Source organism: Penicillium lagena, assembly GCF_028827675.1.
Source record: "Penicillium lagena strain IBT 129212 chromosome Unknown utg000007l_segment0_segment0, whole genome shotgun sequence".
NCBI classification, from domain to species: Eukaryota; Fungi; Ascomycota; class Eurotiomycetes; order Eurotiales; family Aspergillaceae; genus Penicillium; species Penicillium lagena.
The window spans coordinates 555,763-579,504 of record NW_026623228.1 but is presented as its reverse complement, the minus strand read 5'-3'; the positions used below and the strand labels follow the sequence as shown (position 1 = coordinate 579,504).

Genomic DNA, 23,742 nt, shown 5'->3' with positions numbered 1-23,742 from the left:
GTTCAAGTACAGTGCCCATTGAACCCACGACACGTCTCCCCGTTCTCCGTTACGAATCGCCACCCCTCGAGACTTCGTGCTTAGGTGGCCGTTGGCCGTTCGGTATTCGCGCGATCCGGTGGATACGAACCATTTGGGATCATTGCAGACAGGATAGATTATTCGGCAAGGGGCTTGACGATATCACTGTTCGAATAAGATTCGCCTCCGAAGTGTATTCGTGTTGTGCGCTCTCGCCTTCTTCCTTGACTCCGTGGACATCATCGCATCCCCGCATCCCGCCAACCAGACCATAAGTGATCGGTCAAGTCATTGCCGTGCATTGGTTTTATTGGGGTTTAAAAATTGCATCTGAGTGCTATATCCGGGAAATCAAGCGGAAACTTTACGACACCGTCGCGGGCCCAGAATCGCGCTCGCACCTATCAATTCGCATCGCCGAATCATATCATCACAAGGCGGACAAAATGGCAAGCGGGTACGTCTGGTCTCTTTCTTCCTTTGTGGGCAGATGCCTTGACCGGGACGACACATCCTACGAACTCGGAGGATCGTGTGCTTTGGTTCAAGCTATCCGTCTACTTACGGGGGGATCACCCCTTACTATTTTGGCTCCAATCTCATTCTCAGGGGATAAGTGCTAACATATTATTACTATAGCTGGAGCCTCATCATCGGCCTCGTTATCATCGTGGGTGCCTCGCTTGCGGCATGGTTCCTTAGCCCGAAGGGCGATAACCAGACGTGCGTTTCTCCTACCCTTTCTCCCGCCTTGCAACCAGCAAACAGAATGGAATAGAATAGATGTACTGACACTTCTTCTTATCAGACTCTGGCGCAGCACGCTGATCCTCTCCTTCGTATCTTGCTATCTGATGTGGGGTACGTTTCTTTCTTTCTTGTCTTACACTGCAATTTAAAGATGAATCTAGCTAACCCACACGCCCCAGCAATTGTATTCCTCGCGCAGTGGCATCCCCTCATCGCGCCCAAGAGATCCGACATGCGGCCCGAGCGTGTACCGGAGTAAACGAGCCCTATTCCTTTGTCGCATTTGGTGTTTGTTGATAATGATCATGGTCATATCGCGTGGGAGATGTAGACCCATTCAGGTTGTGTTTTTGTCCCTTGTGGGTTAAATAGTCCGGGGTGCCGTCTTCCTGGCGAGAGGTGGAGATGGATGCGCTTGAGGCGCGGGTGTTCTGCTCTGTACAGTTTTTCTATCACCTCATCTCGTAGCTTCTTTGCTAGACATAGTTATCTATCCGTTTTCAATCCTCTTATGCTCGTATTAAATCTGATATTCCTTTTCTCTAAGATTTCGGCGTCTTGGCAAGTAAATTTCCCGTTCATGTACTCTTGTTCCTTTGTTCAAGTATTTAGTTTCTTGCGAGAGAATTCCCTTTTATGGACAAGACATACTCTCTCCCCTAAATGCAGCCCCTACTACGTCCAACAGATCTACGGAGTAGAGAGAGTCGAGTTCACACGGTTCTTGGTAGTTAGTCGTTTGGCAGTGGAGGAAACAGCGAGTACTGGAAGGATGCCACAAGCTAATATTACACAATCACGACAAGGCCAGGTAACATCTAGCCCACTCCCACAGCACCCAGAATGACTTTCTGCACCGCCCATCTCGCCACCTGCCCTGTCACGGCAACAGCCACGGCACGCAGATACCCGCACCCAAGAAGAATGTACAACGCCTCGATATTACTCAAAAGTACAAGATGGGTATCAACCACGCCCAGTGAAAGCAACGAAGCAAGCAGATCAAACAGTGCAGTAAGATATGTAGTCGGCGTCGAAGCGCACAGCGACGACGCAGCACTCGCAAGCCAGGATTCACCCTGGTCCGAGAGCGCAGCTCCGGCGGAAGACGTGTGGTCAGCGAATGCCGTGGCAGTTTTTCGGAATGCGCTGTGCATGGGCGTTGAATGCGCAGATGAACGTCCCGCTCCTCCGGCAGCGTGCTCGTTGGAGTTACCGTTGCCGTCGGTGCCCCAGATCACCAGGAGGATGGGAAACAGCTTGGCGCAGCTGCTGACTAGGAGCGCGGTGCTGATTGCCGCGGGACTGGCCGCTGTTGGTGGCGGCAGGGGTTGGATGTTCTGCGGGGGTGCTGTTGACGCTCGTCGGAGTGGTGGAGGGGGCCGTGTTAGAAGAGATGGGCCATGCGCGTTTGGGGATGGGTCTATCGGAGAGGTAACATCGGTGGAGGAGCCAGGGTTGGGGGTTGTTTTTGTTGGGCTTGTGGCGAGGTTGCTGGGGAGCTGCGACTGAGTAGTGAAGGACTGTGATGATGGTGATGCGCGGATAGTGGTGGGCGTGGGAGGTCCGGAGGGGAAGGGGGTGGTGTCGCCGGCGGTACCATTGCTGCTGGGGTCCACGCCGCCGTAGCGGTGGGACTTGGGCACCAGTATCGAGGCTAGCAGACGGACTGTGAGGTGATGCGCAAGAGTGGCCGCCGCATTGAGACTCAGAAAGAAGAGATATTGAATGACGATGGGGGCGCGTGAGACAAAGGTAGTTGCCAGCGAGGGAGACTTTTCGAGGCGCGCCCAGGTTAGATAGACGTCGAAGAGGAGAAGGAGGATGCCGAGACGGATGATTGATCGCTAAAGAGAACTCGTTATTAGCTCTGTAGCCATGTCATGTTGGACACGGCGTCACTCACATCGAACTTGTCATCGTCTCGCCCGAGCCGATTGAAGAGGAGATGGCGGTACACCTAGCTCGAGTGGTCAATTGAGTCCTTGCTTCATGTTTCCCATGCGACGCACCTGCGGCTTGATGAGCACCAGGTCGATAAAGAGCACGACAAAGTCATATTCGACATATTTGTCGGCGAAGCGGTGGCAGCGTGGACATTGGGTGAGTCGCACGCCCTTGCCCAGCGAGCGGTCGTCCGCGCGGCTGTAGGTGCTATACAGATGTGAGACTGGGTAGGAGCATTCGATGCAGATGGGCATCGTGTCTGTCGCGCAGACGTGCGACGAGCGAAAGCTGCTCGATAAGCTTGTTGTTGCGATAGGGAGGAGACCCAATCGGGCACCAAGTTAGGTTAGGGTTGGCCACGTCTCGTGATTGTGCTCGAAAAGGAAAGGGAAGGAACCGGCCCAGGAAAGGCTTCTATGTTCGATGGAAAGGGTGAAGGAATAGAAATGGATCCGTATATAAAACCTTCCGAATAATCAGAAGAAAATACGGGGCGAGGGGTAGTTAAAATGAGTCAATCACCCCCCAATCAAAGATCGACTCTGAAGTATATAGAAAGCACCCAACAGTATTGCATTCAACTTCTGGCGGTGAATGCAGGGTATGTTTCTCCCTTGAAGCTTATCCATTGTTCGAGCTAGCGCTATGGGAGTAGGGCCCAGAAATAAAAGAAGAATGTAGAACCGTGAAGCTGGCTTTGCGTTTGCCTGTAGGCCTGAGGCCGGTAGAGTTACCCCATTTGTCGCAAGGTGATTTTAGTGATATTATTGACTTAGTAGTTGACAAATTCTTTTCTTTGGGGTGGGGGGGGGTTGGACGCTTATTTCACAGGGTGATAATCATTTCTATATCTAGCCAGTATGTCTATTAGTTGTGAATCTCGGGCAGCACAAACAAATTCCAGTACTCGTCAAAATCCAGCGTCTGCGTCGCTCCAACACTACCACTCTTGGTCTCTCTCAGGGAGAATCCGTCACCCAGGTAGGCAAATCGGTTCGAGCGAGCTTCCGGGAGACGTTTGATATGACAGTCCTCCCAGCGCGGGTTCTTGAGGGCCTCCATGAAGTGGAACGAGGTGCCACCGTAGATCGCGACAACAGGCCCGTCAACAGTGCCGCGCTTATACCAGCTTCGACAACCACGCGTCCACACGGTTCGCTCCAGGAAGTGCTGCATGTGCTGGTTGTACTCGTCATTGGCATCCTGCCTTACTACGAAACTACTGACCATCTCTGTCTGCAGTTTCTCAAGCCATTTATAGACGTACACTGCCGTTGCCTGGATCCCCAACACCAAGGAGCCATTGCTGATGGGGCTATTGGGCCCAATGAAGCAAAAGTAATTGGGCATGTCCGGCACCAAGATCCCGAAGTACGCCTCGGGCTTCTCGGTCTCCCATTTCTTGGCCAGGTCGACACCGTTGCGTCCAATCATGGGGAATGAAGGCCGGAATGATGTGTCAAATCCGGTGGCACACACAATCACGTCGTACTCTTTCTCCTCGCCTGACCGTGTCATGATTCCCTTCTCGGTGATCCGCACGACATCATCCCACCGCAGATCGACATTGTCCTGCGTTAGGGCTTCCAAAAATCCAGGCCCTGGTGTCTGTCGTCGGCATCCAACAGGGAAGCTAGGCAGCAAGTACTCTGCCATCTTTCGGCCCTTGGGGGTATCACCCAGCCGCTCGAGCATACTCTTACGGAAGATCTCTTGAGCACGTTTTTGGAGATCGCTGTCGGCAATGGCACGCTTGAAGTTTTCAATTCGGCGGTCCATTATAGCTGCCCGGTAGTCGCGCAGTACCTGGGGATCTTTAAACATATCCAAGCTGCCCTCGGTAAAGTTGTACTCCGAGTCCATGTCCGGGTCGTTGGCCGTCGGTTCGTTGATACCTGGTGCTGGCGAGATCCAGGTCTGTGTACGGACGTAGACGTCCATTGAGTCGACTACCTTGGCTAGCTGAGGCACGATCTGGATTCCAGAAGAGCCGATGCCGATGCTTGCAACTTTCTTTCCTGCGAAATCGTACTGATCATCCCACCGGGCAGAGTGAACGAGCTTGCCCTTGAAGGTATCAATGCCTTCAATATTCGGCCACTTCCACTTGCTACATGTGAACAGATGTTAGCATGAGCTCAAAGCGGAACAGGGAGCCAGATACTAACTTCAGAACACCGCCAGCGTTGATGAATACATCCACTTCATCATCGAGCATGGACCCATCGGCCCGTTTCACCTGAATCTCCCATTTGGCCGTATCCTCATTCCAAATGGCCGACTTGATGGTATGCTGGTACTTGATATACTTGTTGCAGTCATACTTGTCCGCCACACTGTGCATGTACTCATGGATTTGCTGCGAAGTGGCATAGTAATTTGGCCAGTCAGGGTTCGGCGCAAAGCTGTACGCGTAGTTGTGTGCGGGGATGTCACACTTGCACCCTGGGTATCTTTTGATTCTAGTTAGGACATGAAAATAGCATGGATTCGAGTCTGAATTACCTGTTTTCAAGCCATGTGCCCCCAAGGTCCTTGTTCCGCTCATAAATGACGAGCTCGGCGTTTTTATCCTTCATCTTCTCGCTGAATACAATCGCCATCATGAGTCCTGAGTATCCAGCACCCATACAAGCAACTCGGATCGGGCGCCGGGTGCCGATGGGCTGTTCAACGATTGTGTAGAAAGGATCAAGGTTGGTGTGGGCATGCGCAGAGCCATTTTGGTGACTGTTGACTCCATTTTGCGCGGGATGTGTATCAACATGGTCTGGGTGTACCGCGGAAGGCGCCATAGTAGTGGGATGGATTATCGGCTGTGATGCGACTATAACTTGAGAACACTCCTTCCAAGAAGAAAAATCACAAGTTGACAAATACACGCATTTAAAACGAATCTTTCTTCTTGCTATTCTCCCCTCCCCTCTCTCGGCCAGAAAATCAATGTCCGTTGAGGGACTACCGTTCTTTCCAATCAAATTGTCTGGAAATACGAAGCCAATGCGCGGAGAACATCGACCGTCCCGGACATCTTGTTCCGGCGCCTTTCCAAGTAGGGCGACCAAGACCCGCTCTAAACGCATGCCTGCGTGTGGAGATCCCGGTCGGCTCCCCGCAAAATCCATTTCTGATCAGTGATTTGAGTCCATTGACAACGAAACCACAATGACAACGACGAGCAAGGCGATTCAAAAGGGCAATCGAGAATCGCGCGTGTCTCGCCCGTCTCGATCCGCCGGAACGTGCAAAACGTGCACTCCCTGTCGCCAGAAAAAAGTCAAATGCGACGGGACCAAGCCGCATTGTCTCGAGTGCAGCACCGGGGGCCTCAATTGTGTCTATCCTCATGACGCCAGACGCGAACCAAGGCCATCAAAGGCCCGCGTGCAGAGTCTTGAGGCCACGGTGATAGCCATGCTTCAGCACATGAAGACATCCGGGATTATCCCGCCTAATATGCAACCCGGAGACTGGATGCCGCGTGAAAATGGGAATTTCGATAGCGATAATGCGGGCATTTTTGCTATCGGGAATGTTGAGGATGTGCGTAATCCTCTTTCCCAAGATGGCAGCCTAGTTCATCTCGCGTCAACTGCAGCCATTGCCAGCCCGCTACCCACTCCGTCCACATCGGTATCAGGGACGGGCAAGCATGGCTTACCTTCATACTTTTTGTCCCCCAGGGCGTCAGCACATACCAGCTCCTCAGAGTACCTGCATGAATACTCGGGGGCAAATACCATGCAGAATGAGGATACACAGCCAGAAGTTGTGACGTCTCTATCTCTTCCAGAACATGCGCTTCCTCCAACGCCGACAAATGTTACTGCCAGGCCTGACGTTCAAGGCCAGGTACAAGGACAAACTCTTAGCACAGGTATAGCCAAAGAAAACGATACTACTGCTGCCACTGGTACTGGAGGCGTGTCGGGCATGTCTCCTTGTGAAGCTCGCGTTGCCGGGGCGTTTCATGAACACGGGTGTGTCTCATCAGTCCACGGTCTAGCCAGCATTATGAATCCAGTGTCAAGGGCACAGCATAAAGAAACCATATCCAAAATGACATGGAAAGGCGACAGCGCTATTGCGGCCTCCAAAGCGCGACTCATCAGCAATGCCGCTCTCCAACGGCAGCAGGAGCCTCGCATCTTTCGTCAACCAGCCAATCTCGTTGACCTTGATGGCTGTGCTCCTGAGCTGGCAAAACATCTTCTGGACCTCCACTTCAACCGACAGCATTACGCCTATCTCGTCTCTTACCGGCCGGCCATCACGGAGAGTTTAGTCAATGGCGGTGGACCCTGGATGAATAAACTACTACTCAATGCAATCTACTACTCCAGCACACTTTATAGTGACAGGCAAGGCTTAAGATCAGACCCGGACGACCCAAATAGCACCGGATCCCACTTTTATAGGAGGTTTCGCCAGCTACTGGCGGATGAGATTGACAAGCCCAGTATTCCATCTGCACAGGCTTTGCTGTTGACAAGTGCAACCTTAGTATCCCATGGAAGATCAAGTGCTGGCTGGAATCTGTCTGGGACAGCATATCGCATGATCATTGATATGGGCTGCCACTTGATGCTTGGTCCCGATTACCAGAGCATGTCGAAAGCAGGCCACGGCCAGCTTTTTAGACGAGATCTAGAGCAGGAAATGCGCAAGCGATTGTACTGGGGCGCTTTTGTCACTGATGCCACCCAGTCGCTCTATCTGGGCCGGCCATGCATGTTTGCTGCCGCCGAAGCGAGAGTGCCATTGTCGTTTCTTGACACTTTTGAGGAACTCGAGGAATGGGAACCGTATATTGACCCTTTATCTCCTGTGGAGCCGCCACCAGCCTATGCGCCACAAGCTGCGCATGCTGTCTCAACTTTCAGCTGGCTTGCTCGTCTTTTTCAGATTTCGACTCGAATCACAGACCTGTATGGCCTGCAAGCAATCAAATGCAGCTCGGAGTATCTGCAAGACAAGAAAGTTTCGATTGAAAAAGACCTCGACTACTGGAGAACTTCATTGCCGGCCCACCTAAGATTCGATCCGGATGGACCTTTTACGCCACCACCGCACCAAATAACACCACAGTGAGTACTGTCTCTGCAAGAATTTGGAACTTTGTTTGATTTTGCATTACTAGCACGACCCACCATGCCTTGACTATTCTCCTCCATCGTGCATTTCTGGAAGAAGGCCATCTCCACCGCCATTGTGACGAAGGCGGCCGCAGACGAAGCGAAGAGGCATGCATTACTAGTGCACTAGCGATTCAGAAGCTAGTCCGTGCATACAAGAGAGCCTTTACTCTCCGCCGCGCGCCATTTTTGTTATCCTACGCTATCTATTCAGCTGTCATAGTGATACTCCGTCAAGAGCGGCACGAACGCGGACAATTCATGGAACCCATCTCATTCTTCTGGACTTGCCTGAGCGAGCTGCAGCACGGATGCAACTTAGGTCTGCAGAAGCCACTTAGTATCTTGCGAGATATGGTGTATGAGTTCCAGGTCAGCACCCGAGAAGGCGGCACAGGTGAATATGAGTTGCCTCAAATCTCTGGCTTGAACGAGACACTTTTCTCACTGCCCATGACACAAAGTCAAGAAAACATAATGACAGATGCCCTGAAAACGCCAATGGCTGGAGAGCAATCTCTATCCCCGGATTACTTGGAGATTATGAGCCAGCCAGATCTGGGATTTGGCACCTCGTCGCCGGGCTTCCTTGCCTCTTTGAATCAGCTGGAAAATGATATATCGCAAGATACTTTGTACGGACTATTTGCGCCGCCACAGTTGTTTCAATAATATATTTATAATAGCAAACACGCTACTATACCCTGATCGCTGTTATCTTCTTTCTCATAATCACTGTGTTCCCTCCACCTTCCACACTCTCCGAATATTTGGCTTAGCAGCATTACTTCTAATTCGCAGCGTCCATCCCGTCACTCCAGCCTGCCATTCTGGCCCTCCGAGGCCATTTTTCTCATCATAGAAATTAAACCCGTAGAAGTTCGCCGTTTCGGCCGCCCCATAGACCTTGGCTAGGGAGTAACGTCTCGCCGCTTGCCAGCCAGGCACCCGAGTGAGCTTGGCGCCATGCTCCTGATCGTACCACGCATGGTAGTCTGCTTCTTTGTCTGAGTGGGGAGTAGAACCGTTGATCACAAGGACAGATCCTCGAGCTGGAGGCGTGGGCGGTACGTGAGGGCTGGTTTGCAGTTCGCCTGCGCCTTCCGTGTCCCGGCCATTGATAAAAGCACAGATTACCCAGGAAGTACTGAGGTTCGTAGTTGCGTCGTCGTCATAATGCTCCTTTGACGAGAGAAGCGGCGAGATGTCGCTAAGGAAATAGACCGTGTTATGCCCGGGGGTTTTGTTGTCGTCCGCCTTTAGTGTGTATTTGCCCTCGATATTTGGGATCTCGATGGGCGAGACATTGTCAGAAAGACGCATTAATACTCCAGGAATGGCCATAATTGTGAGATGGCCGTAACTCGTTGGAGGTATATATTGCAAGATGGAAAGTATGAACAAAATGGCTATACCGCCTGCCAGGTCGCTCTGAAATATAAATTTAGAGAAGGAGGTTTCATTTGCTTGAGATCGTGTAGGTAGACCCAGGGAAAGACTTTACTTCCGAGTGAAAGAGAATACTTCCGCTCCGCAACAACATTTCATGTCTTCCCCACATCTCTACCGGACATCGACATCCGATCTGAGTTGAGTTGATGGAGCCCGGAGATGGTTGTCTCCAAGATGAAAAGAGTGACCTAAAATATTCCCAAGTCTTCCCTTCTCGGTTCACCCAGATTCTATCATAGCTGACCTGGCTTTCAACGTTGTCTCACCCTCACAATGGCCCCTCAGCGTAATCCTCTCCCTTCATTCGACCAGCTTCCCTTGCGCGAGGGCGACCCACCAAACTCGGCCTGGGGACTATGGGGCGACGGACCAGACAGTGCGCTGGGATCCCTGAACTATCTGACCGATGAGTTGGTGTTGAAGACAATCAAGGAAGAGGTGAAAACCGGAGAGCGCATTGGCCTAAAGTGTGTAACTGGACATTGAACTAAAACCAGATCCAAAGCTAACAGATACCTTTTCTCGAAAAATAGTCTGCCTCTGGATCTATTCAATCCGCCACTTCTGGGACGAGCAGGTTTCGAGCAGAAGATTATCGACAAGAACCCGCTCGTAGTCAACGATGACGTGGTGAGCTTCTCTTTCTCGAGAGCAGATGAACTACCAGAACTAATTATCTAGATTACTTTCAACACTCAAGGAAGTTCTCAATGGGATAGCCTGCGTCATTTTGCTTATCAGCAAGACAAGAAGTTCTATAACGGGTAAATCAGACCATCAACAACTCGAATGTTTACGAAAGCTAACCTGTTGGTTCCAGGACCACTCAAGCCGATATCCACGCTTCTAGTCGCACAGAAATCAATGGTTTGCAGAGTTGGTGCTCGAAAGGGCTTGCGGGTCGGGGTGTATTGATTGACTATGTGTCGTACGCAAAACGTCGCGGTATCGAAGTGAATCACTTCTCGGGTCACGCCATCTCAGTGGAAGACGTGCTAGCCATTGCTGAGGAGCAAGGAGTCGAGTTTCGCACCGGGGATGTGCTTTTTCTGCGTACTGGCTATGTTGCTGCCTACAAGACCCTAGATGCAGAAGGCCGAGAGAGGGTCTCCAACGTGCGCGAATGGTGCGGCCTAGGTCAGTCTCGAGGGACGACAGAGTGGCTCTGGAAGAGACAGTTTGCTGCCGTGGTGAGCGACTCGCCGGGATTCGAAGTACGACGTAGGTTATAACCAACTACTGTCAATGTATAATCTTCTTACTGACTGGTTTCTGATATAGCTCCGACAGACAAGACGTGGCATCTTCACCCGATCCTGCTGGCCGGATGGGGTACACCACTAGGGGAACTGTTTGACCTAGACAAGTTGGTGGAGATCTGTGCCAAAAATAAGCGCTGGTCTTTCTTCTTTACGTCGGCACCGCTGAACTATACTGGTGCTGTGGCTTCACCTCCAAACGCGACAGCTATTTTGTGAATCCTCTGGCCGCAGGATGCTTGTTTATGTTCATAGTTTTCTCTGGAGTATAGACGGGGCAAAGGACAAACTGTCTTTGGTAGATATTGGCTCTCTCTGACAGATAGCTTTAATTATTTAGCACCAAGACTGAGCTTGTTGGACAAAAAAAGATATGGATCATCTATCTTCCCAAAAATCCTAGTCCTGATTCTATCCAAGTCGTTCTCCTCTGCTCCCCGCTCAACTCGTAGACTTCTTTCCATGTCTTCTTGCTTTGATTCTCAAAATTGGCCCACTCAGCTTTACCTTCATATCGAGCAAAGACCAGCAAACTCTCGTCCTGCTCTCCATCTCCACGGTGCAACACCCAGAAACTAAGTACTTGGTCGATTTGCTTCGCGTCTTGGGCAAGCCGGCGCAGCTGCTCCAGAACTTGACCCTTTTTTCCAGCCAGTGGTGTCAACTCATCCACAACAATGTACTGGTTGGTCCCAGTGGAAGTCATGAAGCTAACAAGCTTGTGATCATGCGTGAGAAAGCCCACAGAGGACGGCCGCCAGAAGCGCAGGTCGCTGGGACGATCGAGCAGCGCCTCCTCGCCAACGGCGGCACGGAAGGCTTTGTATTCAGCGCTCGCACGGTGAGTTACAGTATTTGCCTCAACATTTTCGTATCTGAATTCTGTCAGTCCGAGATTATATATTCCGGGGCTACGATCTTACACTTCTAGCCCCCTCAGCCAATGGTGAGGGACAGTGTCGTTGTCTTCGGCACTCCGAAACCAGGCATATGCGTGGCACTTGGGCTCATTGCTATGGGTGACTGGGGCGATTTTAGAGATATATTCAAGGAACTGTGAGGGGCAGAAAAATTAGCGTTAGAATTCACATGGATTCATTTATTTTCAATTTTGACTTACTCGGTCCCGCTTTGCTTCAGAAGCGCAATTTGAGAGAGGGGCAACGATGAACATGTTGTTGATAGCGTGTCGAGATTCAGGATGGGTAATTTATCAATAGGTCGTCTCCCCAGGTCATATCCGGACTTCTCGAATCCACCCGGAGAACAATGTCCATCGGTCCCGACACCAAACCCCACATCTCGGCAACTAAAAGAAATGTCCTCCCATTTCGAATCTTGGCTTTCAGTTCGAGCCTAAGATATTCACAGTATGTCTGCCGCCGATACGCCAACTCTGCCGGCTTCCTTCTGGGAGTCCGTTCTTGCTCTTCCCTCCACTTCGGACCGCCTCAGATGGTACATGTGTGTTCTAGTTACCCTTTCTTCGCTCAACTATTCCGACGTAGTTCCACAAGTCTACAATCATCTCGATGAGCACCTGTTATCCACTATGTCTCCAGAGGACCGCTTTGCCGCGGCTCAAAGGCTTCGGGAGGGGCTGATTAAATCCACCGGCATCGTCGGCGCCGCGCGAACGGGTAACGCAATGCGAGCCTTGGCCGCGTGCATACCAGTTGAGCTCCGAGAGAAAGAATCGCCCAGATCTAAGGAGTCAGATGAGACAGCTAGGAAAAGAGGAAAGGAATTTTGGACGAGAATCTACTCTCGGAATCGAGCGTTCGATCCTGAAGCTTCGGTGCGAGCTAGTCCCGATTATGCATTTATTATCCGAGGTATGATACTCAAACAATTTGAGATGATTTAGAATAGCTAATGGATTACTAGAGGTGCTGTATGGACGGATATTTTCCTTTGACGGCGTCATTGATGATTTGACAACAGGATATGTAATTGTCTCCGCGCTTTACGGCATGGACTGTCCGAACCAGTTGCAGCATCATATGAAGGGGATGTTGATCAATGGCGCCACGAGGGAGGAACTAAAAACCCTCCAGGATCTGTGCTTGGGAGTAGCCAACATTCTTGGTGTCAAATCTAGGCACGGCCCTGCTCCTATTCCTGAGATGCCGGAGTAAAAACAGAAGACAAACTCGAGAAATAGAAGAATGAATGTGAATTCCATCAAAACGCAAAACCATAAGACACATTTAGCTTTACTGGTACTCATGCCATCCCTCGATCTCATTCTCTTCATGCCCACCCAGCCCTAGCGTCCAGCGAATAGACTCCAGCATCCGTGCATCAAACACCTTAGTGGCTGGGAGATCTTGCCATCTTCTGAAACCATGGGGAAGGCCTGGAAAAATATAGACACTTGTCGGAATGCTGCGTGAGTTAGCAGATGTTCAGTATTCCTTGCTTGATCCTCTAGTCCTCTAGTGTCTCGGTAACTCACCCCAGTGCTTCTAGTCTTCTAGAGAATAGCAGTCCATCATCTCTCAGCGGGTCCATTCCAGCTGCCACAAATGCTGTTTTTGGCCAGTTACTTAGCTGCACGTCAGGCACCAATGCCGTATTAAGCAGCGGGTCGGTGTAGTCTTCTGCACGAAGCAGGTCACTGAACATCTTCAGTCGAGGCCATGGAATCACTGGTGCGTTGCGGCATTGCACCTGGGCAGATTTCTCAGAGGCGACAAAATGATTGAATGGATAATTATCCACATGGATAAGCCAGGGAATGCTCAGTATGACGCCCTGAACCAAGCGTTGCCCCCGAAGGTCGCGAAGTACCGCGGCCGCGGCGAGCCCAGCACCAGCTGAGATGCCCAGAATAGATAGACCTTTAGCTGCCTCAATGCCTAGATCTGGCAAACTTCTTTCTATATACGCCATGACATCTTCGGTATCCTCGTGTGGGGCTGGATGGGACCACTCTGGTGTGTGTCTATAGATAACACTCAAAACAACCACGCCAAGCGAGTCAGCTATGCTGGCACAGAGGCAATCATCTGACTTCTCAGATCCAAATAAGAACCCTCCGCCGTGAAAATATACTAAGCCCTGTCGTGGATCTTGTCGTTGTCCATGCTGGCTGACTGGGGAATATCGGCGTAATGGAATGGTGTGGCTGGCACGAGAAGGGATTGAAAGTGTCGAGATGTCAACTCGATTTTTCAGACCTGACTCGGCCATCAATTTTTCAGAGGCAACCTCGCGATTGGCATTCACAGCCTGGCGGAGCTGCGAGGCTTCCAGAATGTCATTGCCACTGAACCCTTCTTTGGCGGCAGCCGGGTTGTGAGCGATAAATTCGAGCCATTCTTTGCTCGGCGTTCCGTATTTCGAGAAGTCCATGACAGTACTGTTTTCAATGGGATTTTGGGAGGTGTAACTACCCCGCGTCCTTTACGTCCTCATAATTAATTACATGTCTGCCCGAACACCGGAGGTCAACCTCCGGACCCGGAACCATTAAAAGAAAGTGGTTCGGGTGCACGAAAGTTTGAATAACTCAGAAGAGAGCCATGCCTCCTGTCGAAGCTTCACAACGAATACTGCACACGTTGGTTGTCTGGATATATTGGCCAACAATGTCGAAGTAATGGGGCTCGCGGTGCCGCCCCGGCTGTGGATGCAGCGGATATTCTAATGGCCTTGATGTTAATGTCACAAGCATGATGCTCATGGTCAAGTTTGCGGTTCCCACCATACAGAAGAACGAGCCAGAAGACGGAGGCAACATCGTAAACATGGGCTTCGTAGCCAGCGTATAAAGAGGAACCACAATCTACTCTACCCGATGAGCAAAGGCGCTGTGGTTAACATGACTCGCGTGATGGCAGCTCATCGTGCTATGGCCAAAACCCGAGTCAACTGCGTTTGTCCGGGTAAGCACTGATCCATAGCCCCCCCCCCACTTGGCGGTTGCTAGCACCTGATCAGCCTTGCGCATCCCAGAAATGCTCTCCTCACCAATCATGTACCTGTCCGGAAAAATGAATCCGGCCATGCGGGAGGCTCAGCGGAAACGCAGTCTACTCCAGGCCTCGAGTCCTGCGTACTCCAGAAGGAGGGCAACTCGTGAGATTGCGCCGGGGCTGTGAGGGCCTTAACGCAAACGACGCGCGGTGGGTTACAGGCACAATCTTGACGATGGATGATGGCGCAACGTGTGCGAAACTGGTATCAGAGAGCCAAGAATTATTGAAATATATAGAATATAATATCAAGGAAAATAAAGATTCGTCCGAGAACCCCGCATGGCCCCGTGGGGATACTGTGGAGAATTAGGGTTGGGGAGTGGACTCTTATTTCCGGATACTAGGACACAGAATCCTTTCTCGCGGCTAGCCGACTATCAGTAGCTTGGACCGGGGAGATACTAAAGAATCCATAGAGCAGCTCAACTCTTGGAACTATTGCTGCCCAAACTGTCGTTTTCCTTTCCTTTCAAACCTCCTCATCATGGCCACCACCGCTGACCAAGATCACCCAAAACATAAAAGCCTAGAAATCGAGGATGTTGAGCTCAAATCAGCCGTCTACAACCCCAGGGCCCACCTCGTCCCCCGGCCATCCGAAGATGAAGGTGACCCGCTCAATTGGCCGATGAAACTGAAGCTCCTCATCTTGTTCCAAGTCTGCTGGCTTGCTTTCGTGAGTTCAAGTATTCCTGTAAGAGTAAACGCTTAATTAATGTTGCCTTTATCAGCTTGGAACGTGGAATACCTCTGTGATCAACCCAGCCTACGGTCTACTATCAGCATCCCTTCATATCTCTGAGGTTCAAGCCTCCTACCAGACGTACGTTGGCTACTCAGTGAAGTAGATATACAATCTAACGAATGGTTATCTAGTACCATTGCCATCGCCTTGAACGGTGTCGGCCCCTTCATTTGGATCCCGCTAGCCAACGTCTATGGTCGACGTTTCGTATACTTGTTCACCACGCTGATCGGCTTCGCCACAGCTCTTGGGTCTGGATTCGCCAAATCATACGGTGCACTGGTCGGCGTTCGCGCCATCAACGGCCTCTTCCCCGTATCAATGGCCCTCGGCCCAGCCACCGTGACAGACTTATTCTTCTACCACCAGCGCGGCCGCGCCCTCGGTATATTCACTGTCATGCTCAGTTCAGGCTCGCATTTTGCGTCGCTGTTCGGTGGGCCCGTCACGGCGTTTGTGGGCTGGCGCTGGATTTTCTGGATCACCGCGGCCATGAACTTTGTCACTTTGGCCTTTCTGGTCTTCTTCCTTCCTGAGACCATGTACTACAAGCCTCGGATTTATTCCGATACCAATACGGAACCTCCAAAGCTGAGTATGGCCAAGTATCGCGAATTGCTGCGGCCATGGACCACCTTCGCAGGTGTCAAGCTCAGGGCTAAGCATATCATCCTCCCAGCTTTTCGTATGGGTCTTTATCCATCCGTTCTTTTCCCCAGCTTGTACTATTCGGCGCAGTACTGCTTCACAGCAATTTTCCCTGCTGTCACTTACGCCATTACCTTTAAAGAGCGATTTGGCTGGAATGCCCTCCAATGTGGCCTGGCGTATGGAGGTACTATGACCATTGGTGCTCTTGCAGGCGAGGTGGGTTTTATCTTATGTCAAAATTCTGAAACATCAAACTAACTGTGGCGACTGATCATGGTAGCTTGCGGCAGGCAGAATCATTGACAGTATCATTCGGCGCGAATCCAAGCGACTAGGTACAAATAATCCACCGCCCGAAGTTCGATTCAGAGGTCTTTGGTTAGGTGCAGCCCTTGTACCAGCAGGTCTCCTTATTTTCGGCTTCACTATGTCTTACAAGTCTCATTGGGCTGGCCCATTGGCAGGCATGTTTATCGGCATCTTCGGAGTCCAGATCGTCGCGACAGTTTGTTACACTTACAGTATCGATTCATACCGGGTCGAAGGCTCTGAGGTGGCTCAGTTCTTTAACTTCAGCCGTCAAACCATGAGTTGCACCATTGCATTCTATGCCGTGAAGTTGTGCGATGCCATCGGGTTTCAGTTTGCATTTCTCATGTTCGCCCTCGTTGGTAGTGGTCTAGCTTTTGCGCCTGTGGTTTGGCTGATGTGGAAGGGAGAAGATATTCGTGAGAGAATGGGTAGCCCGGTTAATGTCAGTGTTGCCGATGATATTATTGCGGATTACAGCGCGGTCTATCAAAATCAGGCCCGTGAATAGGGCAAGGCGGTTGTTGTAGTTTATGGGTGCTTGTTAAAGGTTGTATAGCAAGTATTCCGCCGGAAATTGGCTTATTATATAGGCAGCAATTGAGTATTGTCAGGTCGAACAAATATGCACATTTCCAATATGTACTTCAGGCAAATCAGTCAACAACACTTTTGCCATCTGCCCAACTAGGCTGAATCCTCCGACAAACACCCTCATAATCCTGAAACCGCTGCGAGTCTTCCGTCAAACCCTGCGTTGTCCAGAACATAGTCCAATTGCTATCCGCCACCTTCCAAGTTCCGCATGAGCGCTCAAAGTACCATTTATTCACTGGATTATCCTTTCGGCTGCGCCAGCACACTCCATTCGGAAAGCAGGTGCGCACCATGGCATTAAAGACCACGTCAGCGACGCCACCGGCGCCCTGGCTGCGTTTCAGGACGGCGAATTTGTCTAGGTATGGAACCATGCGGGACAGACTGGCTTCGCTGCCGTCGTCGGGGACGCCGGGAGGTGTTTCCCAGGTTAGGATTGCGCCGCCTTCGTACTCGCCTGCGATTATGAGGCCGGCGATGCGGTCGTTGACTCGTTGTAGGTATTTCTGTACATCTAGTTTCCGGTCGAAGGAATCTTCGATCAGATGTACTAGTCGTGGTAAGTCGATGGATGGGTCGTTTAGTTGTAGGCGTGGCTGGCTCTGTGCGGTCCATGCCTGAACGCGGGGGTTGGGGAGAATGGTGAGAGGCATCCCGCGCTTAACGACGGTGGTATGCGACGAGAGGGGGTTGACGGCGCTGGGCCCACCACGATTGGCCGCACCGCGTCGGCGCGGCGGGAGAGAGGACGAAAGTAGAGGTTTGTCAGTGAGAAGGTTGTGGATGAGGGGATTTCGTTGGCGTCGAGTGCCAACGGCTGAGAAGTCTGCTACAGCTGGCTGACGCGGACAGGCCGATTTGGCAACCTCCTGTGGGGAGGTGATGATGCCGGAAGACGCAGATGGGAGCATTGCAAGGGTCTGCTGGGATAGTCGGAGATTCTTGAGGTGCCCACTAAGCGCTTTTGCGACTGTCTCGGTGCCGGGTAAGTGGCCCGACTTTTCTGGCAGGGGGGAAGCAACCTCGTTATTCACGAATTTCGAAAATGGGTTGCTGTTGATAATCGAGGACGCCGCCCCAGGACTCATCTGAGATATTGACTGTGTACTGTGCGCAGAAGCTGTTTCTATGTGCTGAAGCAGTTCGTCCTCAAGCTCGTCAAACTCCTGCTCCATGTTGATGAACACATGAGACATCTGCGGGCCATGGAAGGCTGGAATGCCTCCTAGAGGATCCAGAATAATCACACGATCTAGCGAAACCTCTTTCTGAAGACGATTAATCCTCTCCGCGGTGATTGTTGGATCTTCATCCGGGTCTGGGTACGTCGACAGACCCGCAAAGTCTTTGGTCAAGGCAAGCACCACATCGTCAGCGGGCACCGGGACGGCCCTAGGCCCATCTTCTGTATAGGCAATAGGGGCAACGATGAGAACATGTCCAGCTCGAAGGGGGTTTAGCAGCGCCTTGCGAGACATGATCCTAAGATTGCCATTATCTGACATAGATAAAGCTGAGTCAAGGCGGAAGGAGTTTGAGTCGGGCTGCGAATCGATTGCCGCCGATATCCGATTTGCTTGCTCCACAGATACTTGTCGTACCGTAGAAGCATCTTCGAGCTTCCCCGGATCAACCACAAGGCAGCATGCCATCCCCAGCCGGATGAGCTGCGACAAGGTCTTGGCCACTCCATCCACGACCTCATCCTCCAGCAATTGAGGCGCGACGATCTTGACTAGAGCCAAATGAACCCTTTCAGTGTATTCTCGCCCCTGTGGAGCCGGTGTGGTATCTTGCCGGAAAACGGGGCTATTGTAAACTGCCCTTGGAGCGCCATAGAATGAGCCGAGGTTCACCCCGGATGGTAGTGAAGCTGGAGAAGACTCCTTCTCAGATTCTTTAGATGGTTTCTGTCCGGGTTTGGAGGACTTTTCTTTGAAACGAGAGAGGTACGATCTGGCTTCTCGTTTGGTCGAGGCAGAGCTTAATAAACTGAGGAAGAATTCCTGTGCACTTTAGCGATTGAAGCTCCATTGCTGTGCAGCTACCTCCAAACATACCCTGTCGAGCAGCTTCTCTTTTGCCCGGTGGCCTAGCCGATCCTGGTTCATGCTAGCACCAGAAAACTCGGCGAACTGGGGTCGCTGGAGTGGCGGGCGCGTCGCGGGGTCATTGGGACGGGAGACCTATTGAGGCAATTAAGTCAGTGGGAGCTTCGGATTCAGGGTCCTGTGAGGCTCACCGTCCGCAGAGCTGTCCGCGAGCAGCCCAGTGTCCGAGAGCTCATTTTCCAGCTTGTCCACCATTCATGTCGGGGGGAAAGAGTGCGCAGGACTCTAGGAGTCGGGGGAAGAGTGAGTCAGCCCAAGCCGCCACCGCCTCGGTTCTTCTGGTCCTCACTATGTATGAGGAATATAGTCGCTGGTGGTGATATAGATGAGGGATATTATTGGCCGTCACATGCGCTCCTTTCTGCCGTGACCTTCGGATTTGAGGTTTTCTAGAATCCTGGGCGATCGACACCAGGGGATCGGGTGATGATCTGGCAGGCAAGTCACCGGTACGGGCGAGGTACTTGGCGGACCAAGGGAACTCCGACGGGCAGGTAGTACTGCCAAGTCGCGGTACATGGTCGGGAACGCACCCCGCCAACTTCCGTTTCCCTCGCCGAGACTCAGTCACCAATTCTCTCCAACTTCCGCCCTGCTCAACCCCTGCCCTGGTCGCCTCGGTTCCCTATTTGAACGAGACTGTAAGTGTTCTCTGCGTTTACTCTCCATTACCCGCTCCTTGCTAGCCCACGGCTCCCCTTCCTGCGCGCGCACACTTCGCTGGCGCAGATTCTTATCGGCCACTGGGTCCTGGTCTTGGGGAGAAAAAAGCCCCCCCCACCAAGGACCACTGGCAATCATTGAGAATCTCAGATCATCGCTACGTGCTCTGTTATCTTCTGCCCCTGCGAAAATATATTGTCTTATCGCCTGCATGCTGATCCCCACCGCTCTAGATCAATTTGCATCTCATTTGACGCCACCGATCCCGGGCTCCCCCTGCCCTTTCGATTCCATTGTGGGCGTGCGCTTTTAGCCTAGCACCACGCACAAATTGGCAATTCATCCACCACACCGGTCGCTTTCCCAACCTCAACGAACATGTCCGATCCTAGCGAGCGGCCCTCGGAATCCATGCCGGGTCCTGACAACAACGGCCTGAAGCCCTTGTCGAATGCAGACGACTATTCGCTGCCGATTACCAACAACAATGATCTCTCGCGGATCATGAGCCGCGCGGGAATTGCGTTATCCAACGGTTTCCCGCTCGATGACGATGACGATGACGAAGGGGTGGATGAGGACTACGTCGCAGTGGATCAGGACGATGCCAACGAGTTCCCATACTGGCTCCGCCGCCCGCCGACACACCACCGCACCAAGCTGGATGAGCTGCACCCATTTGTTCAACTTCTCTCGGTATCCAATGTCGAGGATTGTGTGGAGGTGGAGAATGCGTTCCCAGAGAATGAGCGTTGCTCGCGTGACAAGGTACGAACACTCTGACGACGGGTATCGCCCAAAAAATCCCTTTTGCTAATGTTCCCCTTCCCCATAGTTTGTCTACCGCCTCAGCCGGTGCCCCGAACTCAGCCTAGGGCTTTTCACTCTTCCCATTATTCCTGAAGGGCAGCCCAAGCCTCGTGCTACCCTTGTCGGACACATCATCGCCACTCGGACCTCGGAGCCCTGCGTGACGGATCGAGCGATGCGCTTGCCGGACAACTGGCAGAACGAGCGCTGGAGCTTTGAGGAAGACCACGCGGTTGGCCACGAAGAGGGCGGCAGCACCATTGCCATCCATTCGCTGGCAGTACTCCCGGATCACCAGGGCAAGCAGGTCGGCAGCACCCTACTGAAGTCTTATATCCACCGGATCCGCGAGGCCCAGATTGCCGACCGCATTGCCATCATTGCTCACGATCATCTGATTCCGTTCTACGAGTCGTTTGGCTTCGTGTCGCATGGCCCTAGCAAGTGCCAATTTGGCGGCGGCGGGTGGGTTGATCTGGTAAGAAGCTTATGCTAATCTTTTGTGATACTTTGCTCTAACATTTGCCACAGATCCTGGAGCTCGGGAATGAGCAGTAGAATGGTGGTTGGTTTTTGGCATTCCTTTCTATCGGTTTTCCTTTTTGTTTTGTCATGCTTCCCATGTCCCCCTATTACATGTTTATGGTCATCTTCGGGTTGGGTCCTACACGGGTTCGAGAGAAAAGCAACGGAGTTTCTTGTGGGGCGGGAATTGTGTCGGCCATGCAATCGAGTCTTATATAATGACATTCCCGAATCGGTCGCAAATGGCTTGTGTACCATGAACAATGCGATGTACATGACTTTTGGTACTTGTTCTGTAGGGCTTCTGGTCTGTAGATGGGTAGATCACGTGCTCGCCTATAACACCCAATCCCGCCCCCCGCGGGTGCTCGCCGCCCGGCAGAAAAGGACCGGTAACAATTTTTTTTCGTGGAGAAAACGCAAACCACATCAACCCTTTTGTCACCAACTGGGATTCTCGAGTCGTCGTGCAGGACAGACCGATTCGTGGCCCATCATGAAGACTACTTGGAAGGACGTGAGTTTGGCACTCTTCTTCCTCCCACAACAACCAACTAATGTGTGTTTTTTCACCGCCGATTAGATTGCGCCTGTGCCCACGAGCCAGGAATTCCTCGATATCGTCCTCAGCCGGACTCAGCGCCAGCTGCCGACGCAGATCCGTGCTGGCTTCAAGATCAGCCGTATCAGAGGTATGATTCCGATTGTGTGTGGTGTTCAAGGCGACCAGAAGAAAAAAAAAAAGGCTATCAGACGAGGTTATCGATAAGTCCCATCGCTGACCGAAATTTTTTTCTCCTCAGGTTTCTACACCAGAAAAGTCAAGTACACCCAGGAAACTTTTGGCGAGAAATTCACCTCTATCCTCGATGGATTCCCTCGGTTGCAAGATATTCATCCTTTCCGTAAGTTGGCAGCCACGTTGATCAATATTGTGAGCGGGGTCTAATGTCGCCCATAGACAAGGATTTGATGAACACCCTCTACGATGCCGACCACTTCCGAATTGCACTGGGCCAGGTTTCGACCGCCAAGCACTTGATTGAAACCGTCTCTCGTGACTACGTTCGCCTCATCAAATATGCGCAGTCGCTGTTCCAGTGCAAGCAGCTCAAGCGCGCTGCCCTGGGTCGCATGGCCACCATCTGCCGTCGCCTGAAGGACCCGCTCGTCTACCTGGAACAGGTCCGTCAACATCTGGGTCGTCTGCCCTCGATTGACCCCAACACTCGCACCCTCCTGATCTGCGGGTACCCCAACGTCGGAAAGTCGAGTTTTCTGCGCAGCATCACCCGCGCGGATGTCGATGTCCAGCCCTACGCTTTCACCACCAAGAGTCTGTTCGTTGGCCACTTCGACTACAAATACCTGCGTTTCCAGGCCATCGATACCCCCGGAATTCTGGATCACCCGCTGGAGGAAATGAACACCATTGAAATGCAGTCCATCACTGCGGTCGCCCATCTTCGGTCCGCTATTCTGTACTTCATGGATCTTTCGGAACAGTGCGGATACTCAGTTGGAGACCAGATCAAACTCTTCCACAGCATCAAGCCCCTGTTCGCCAACAAGATCGTCTACATTGTGGTCAACAAGATTGATGTTCGCCGCCCCGAGGATCTTGAGCCTGAGTACCAGGAGCAGCTGCAGGAGATTCTCAAGTCGGGTGATGTCGAGATGCTGCAGGTATCGTGCACCACTACCGAAGGAGTGACTACCGTGAAGAATGCTGCCTGTGACAAGCTTCTCGCCGAGCGTGTGGCGCAGAAGCTCAAGTCCGGCACCAGCAACTCCGGAGCCAACCCTGGCGGTCGTCTGGGTGATGTGCTCTCCCGAATTCACGTCGCCCAGCCTCTGGGTGGTGTCCAGCGGGAGACTTTCATCCCCGAGGCTGTCAAGAATCTCAAGAAATATGACAAGAACGACCCCAACCGGAAGAAGCTCGAGCGTGACCTCGAAGAGGAGAACGGTGGTGCGGGCGTGTACAACTTCGACATGCACCGCGACTACACTCTCGCTGACGACGAGTGGAAGCACGACAAGATCCCCGAGGTGTGGAACGGCAAGAACATCTACGACTTTGTGGATCCGGACATCGAGGCCAAACTGGCTGCTCTTGAAGAGGAAGAGGAGAAGCTTGAGGCAGACGGCTACTACGAGTCCGACGAGAGCGTGGAGGATGCCGAAGACGCCGACATCCGCATGAAGGCCGACCTGATCCGTGAGAAGCGCGTGCTGATGCGCAACGAAGCCAAGATGCGCAAATCGCTCAAGAACCGCGCCGCCATTCCCCGCAGCGCCAAGTCTAAGAAGCTGTCTGAGATGGAGACCGCTCTGGACTCGGCCGGCTACGACGTCGACACCATCGGTGCCCGCGCGCGCTCCCAGAGCCAGCCTCGTGGTCGCACCGCTACTCGCAGCGAAGCTGCTAACGACGATGCTATGGATCTCGACGACCCACGCCAGGCCATCGCTCGTGCTAAGAGCCGCGCCCGCAGCCAGGCTGCTACGAACCGCCGTGATGACGGTGTCACAGACACGACTTCCCGCACCAAGGCCGAGCGCCTGTACAAGCTGGGCCAGAAGAAGATGAACCGCATGGCCCGACAGGGTGAGGCCGATCGACACACGACCGTCTCGCTGGCCAAGCATTTGGTATGTTTATTTGTCCTTCAGTTGCCATATTTTACTAATATCGTGTACAGTTCGCCGGAAAGCGCGGAATGGGCAAGACTCAGCGTCGTTAGAGCAGACTCCGCTGATGATATTGCTGTGGACCCCATT

The 23,742-nt window shown here is 52.2% G+C and overlaps 14 protein-coding genes across 14 annotated transcripts; 8 read left to right on the top strand and 6 right to left on the bottom strand.

Moving 5' to 3' along the window:
• Window positions 1-467: 467 nt before the first annotated feature.
• N7510_009753 (H(+)-transporting V0 sector ATPase subunit e) lies at window positions 468-1,030 on the top strand (the record flags this gene model as incomplete). Its single annotated transcript, XM_056981678.1, has 4 exons — window positions 468-478; window positions 661-744; window positions 830-882; window positions 951-1,030. 4 exons carry the CDS (start codon window positions 468-470, stop codon window positions 1,028-1,030), a joined length of 228 nt encoding a protein of 75 aa, XP_056829514.1.
• Window positions 1,031-1,589: 559 nt separating this feature from the next.
• On the bottom strand, window positions 1,590-2,972 carry N7510_009752 (sterol homeostasis protein ARV1; the record flags this gene model as incomplete). The annotated part of the gene is made up of 3 exons (XM_056981677.1): window positions 1,590-2,618; window positions 2,678-2,731; window positions 2,784-2,972. The coding sequence occupies 3 exons, from the start codon at window positions 2,970-2,972 to the stop codon at window positions 1,590-1,592; spliced, it is 1,272 nt and encodes a 423-aa protein (XP_056829513.1).
• A 613-nt stretch (window positions 2,973-3,585) lies between these two features.
• On the bottom strand, window positions 3,586-5,513 carry N7510_009751 (flavin-containing monooxygenase; the record flags this gene model as incomplete). The annotated part of the gene is made up of 3 exons (XM_056981676.1): window positions 3,586-4,828; window positions 4,887-5,171; window positions 5,224-5,513. The coding sequence occupies 3 exons, from the start codon at window positions 5,511-5,513 to the stop codon at window positions 3,586-3,588; spliced, it is 1,818 nt and encodes a 605-aa protein (XP_056829512.1).
• Window positions 5,514-5,883: 370 nt separating this feature from the next.
• On the top strand, window positions 5,884-8,525 carry N7510_009750 (uncharacterized protein; the record flags this gene model as incomplete). Its single annotated transcript, XM_056981675.1, has 2 exons — window positions 5,884-7,805; window positions 7,859-8,525. The coding sequence occupies 2 exons, from the start codon at window positions 5,884-5,886 to the stop codon at window positions 8,523-8,525; spliced, it is 2,589 nt and encodes an 862-aa protein (XP_056829511.1).
• A 60-nt stretch (window positions 8,526-8,585) lies between these two features.
• On the bottom strand, window positions 8,586-9,197 carry N7510_009749 (uncharacterized protein; the record flags this gene model as incomplete). The annotated part of the gene is made up of 1 exon (XM_056981674.1): window positions 8,586-9,197. The coding sequence occupies one exon, from the start codon at window positions 9,195-9,197 to the stop codon at window positions 8,586-8,588; it is 612 nt and encodes a 203-aa protein (XP_056829510.1).
• A 381-nt stretch (window positions 9,198-9,578) lies between these two features.
• On the top strand, window positions 9,579-10,783 carry N7510_009748 (uncharacterized protein; the record flags this gene model as incomplete). The annotated part of the gene is made up of 5 exons (XM_056981673.1): window positions 9,579-9,772; window positions 9,839-9,935; window positions 9,987-10,069; window positions 10,126-10,526; window positions 10,587-10,783. 5 exons carry the CDS (start codon window positions 9,579-9,581, stop codon window positions 10,781-10,783), a joined length of 972 nt encoding a protein of 323 aa, XP_056829509.1.
• A 163-nt stretch (window positions 10,784-10,946) lies between these two features.
• N7510_009747 (putative quinol monooxygenase) lies at window positions 10,947-11,738 on the bottom strand (the record flags this gene model as incomplete). Its single annotated transcript, XM_056981672.1, has 3 exons — window positions 10,947-11,439; window positions 11,488-11,618; window positions 11,685-11,738. The coding sequence occupies 3 exons, from the start codon at window positions 11,736-11,738 to the stop codon at window positions 10,947-10,949; spliced, it is 678 nt and encodes a 225-aa protein (XP_056829508.1).
• Window positions 11,739-11,936: 198 nt separating this feature from the next.
• On the top strand, window positions 11,937-12,702 carry N7510_009746 (uncharacterized protein; the record flags this gene model as incomplete). Its single annotated transcript, XM_056981671.1, has 2 exons — window positions 11,937-12,399; window positions 12,452-12,702. The coding sequence occupies 2 exons, from the start codon at window positions 11,937-11,939 to the stop codon at window positions 12,700-12,702; spliced, it is 714 nt and encodes a 237-aa protein (XP_056829507.1).
• A 78-nt stretch (window positions 12,703-12,780) lies between these two features.
• N7510_009745 (Alpha/Beta hydrolase protein) lies at window positions 12,781-13,921 on the bottom strand (the record flags this gene model as incomplete). Its single annotated transcript, XM_056981670.1, has 2 exons — window positions 12,781-12,952; window positions 13,023-13,921. The coding sequence occupies 2 exons, from the start codon at window positions 13,919-13,921 to the stop codon at window positions 12,781-12,783; spliced, it is 1,071 nt and encodes a 356-aa protein (XP_056829506.1).
• Window positions 13,922-14,366: 445 nt separating this feature from the next.
• Window positions 14,367-14,670, top strand: N7510_009744 (uncharacterized protein; the record flags this gene model as incomplete). The annotated part of the gene is made up of 2 exons (XM_056981669.1): window positions 14,367-14,454; window positions 14,510-14,670. 2 exons carry the CDS (start codon window positions 14,367-14,369, stop codon window positions 14,668-14,670), a joined length of 249 nt encoding a protein of 82 aa, XP_056829505.1.
• A 361-nt stretch (window positions 14,671-15,031) lies between these two features.
• On the top strand, window positions 15,032-16,763 carry N7510_009743 (MFS general substrate transporter; the record flags this gene model as incomplete). The annotated part of the gene is made up of 4 exons (XM_056981668.1): window positions 15,032-15,223; window positions 15,279-15,370; window positions 15,424-16,159; window positions 16,224-16,763. 4 exons carry the CDS (start codon window positions 15,032-15,034, stop codon window positions 16,761-16,763), a joined length of 1,560 nt encoding a protein of 519 aa, XP_056829504.1.
• A 145-nt stretch (window positions 16,764-16,908) lies between these two features.
• arg2 (acetyl-CoA:L-glutamate N-acetyltransferase) lies at window positions 16,909-19,136 on the bottom strand (the record flags this gene model as incomplete). The annotated part of the gene is made up of 3 exons (XM_056981667.1): window positions 16,909-18,855; window positions 18,910-19,035; window positions 19,092-19,136. 3 exons carry the CDS (start codon window positions 19,134-19,136, stop codon window positions 16,909-16,911), a joined length of 2,118 nt encoding a protein of 705 aa, XP_056829503.1.
• An 865-nt stretch (window positions 19,137-20,001) lies between these two features.
• N7510_009741 (polyamine acetyltransferase) lies at window positions 20,002-20,991 on the top strand (the record flags this gene model as incomplete). Its single annotated transcript, XM_056981666.1, has 3 exons — window positions 20,002-20,391; window positions 20,459-20,911; window positions 20,965-20,991. The coding sequence occupies 3 exons, from the start codon at window positions 20,002-20,004 to the stop codon at window positions 20,989-20,991; spliced, it is 870 nt and encodes a 289-aa protein (XP_056829502.1).
• A 463-nt stretch (window positions 20,992-21,454) lies between these two features.
• N7510_009740 (putative GTPase NOG1) lies at window positions 21,455-23,705 on the top strand (the record flags this gene model as incomplete). Its single annotated transcript, XM_056981665.1, has 5 exons — window positions 21,455-21,475; window positions 21,542-21,650; window positions 21,762-21,863; window positions 21,920-23,613; window positions 23,664-23,705. 5 exons carry the CDS (start codon window positions 21,455-21,457, stop codon window positions 23,703-23,705), a joined length of 1,968 nt encoding a protein of 655 aa, XP_056829501.1.
• Window positions 23,706-23,742: the final 37 nt, after the last annotated feature.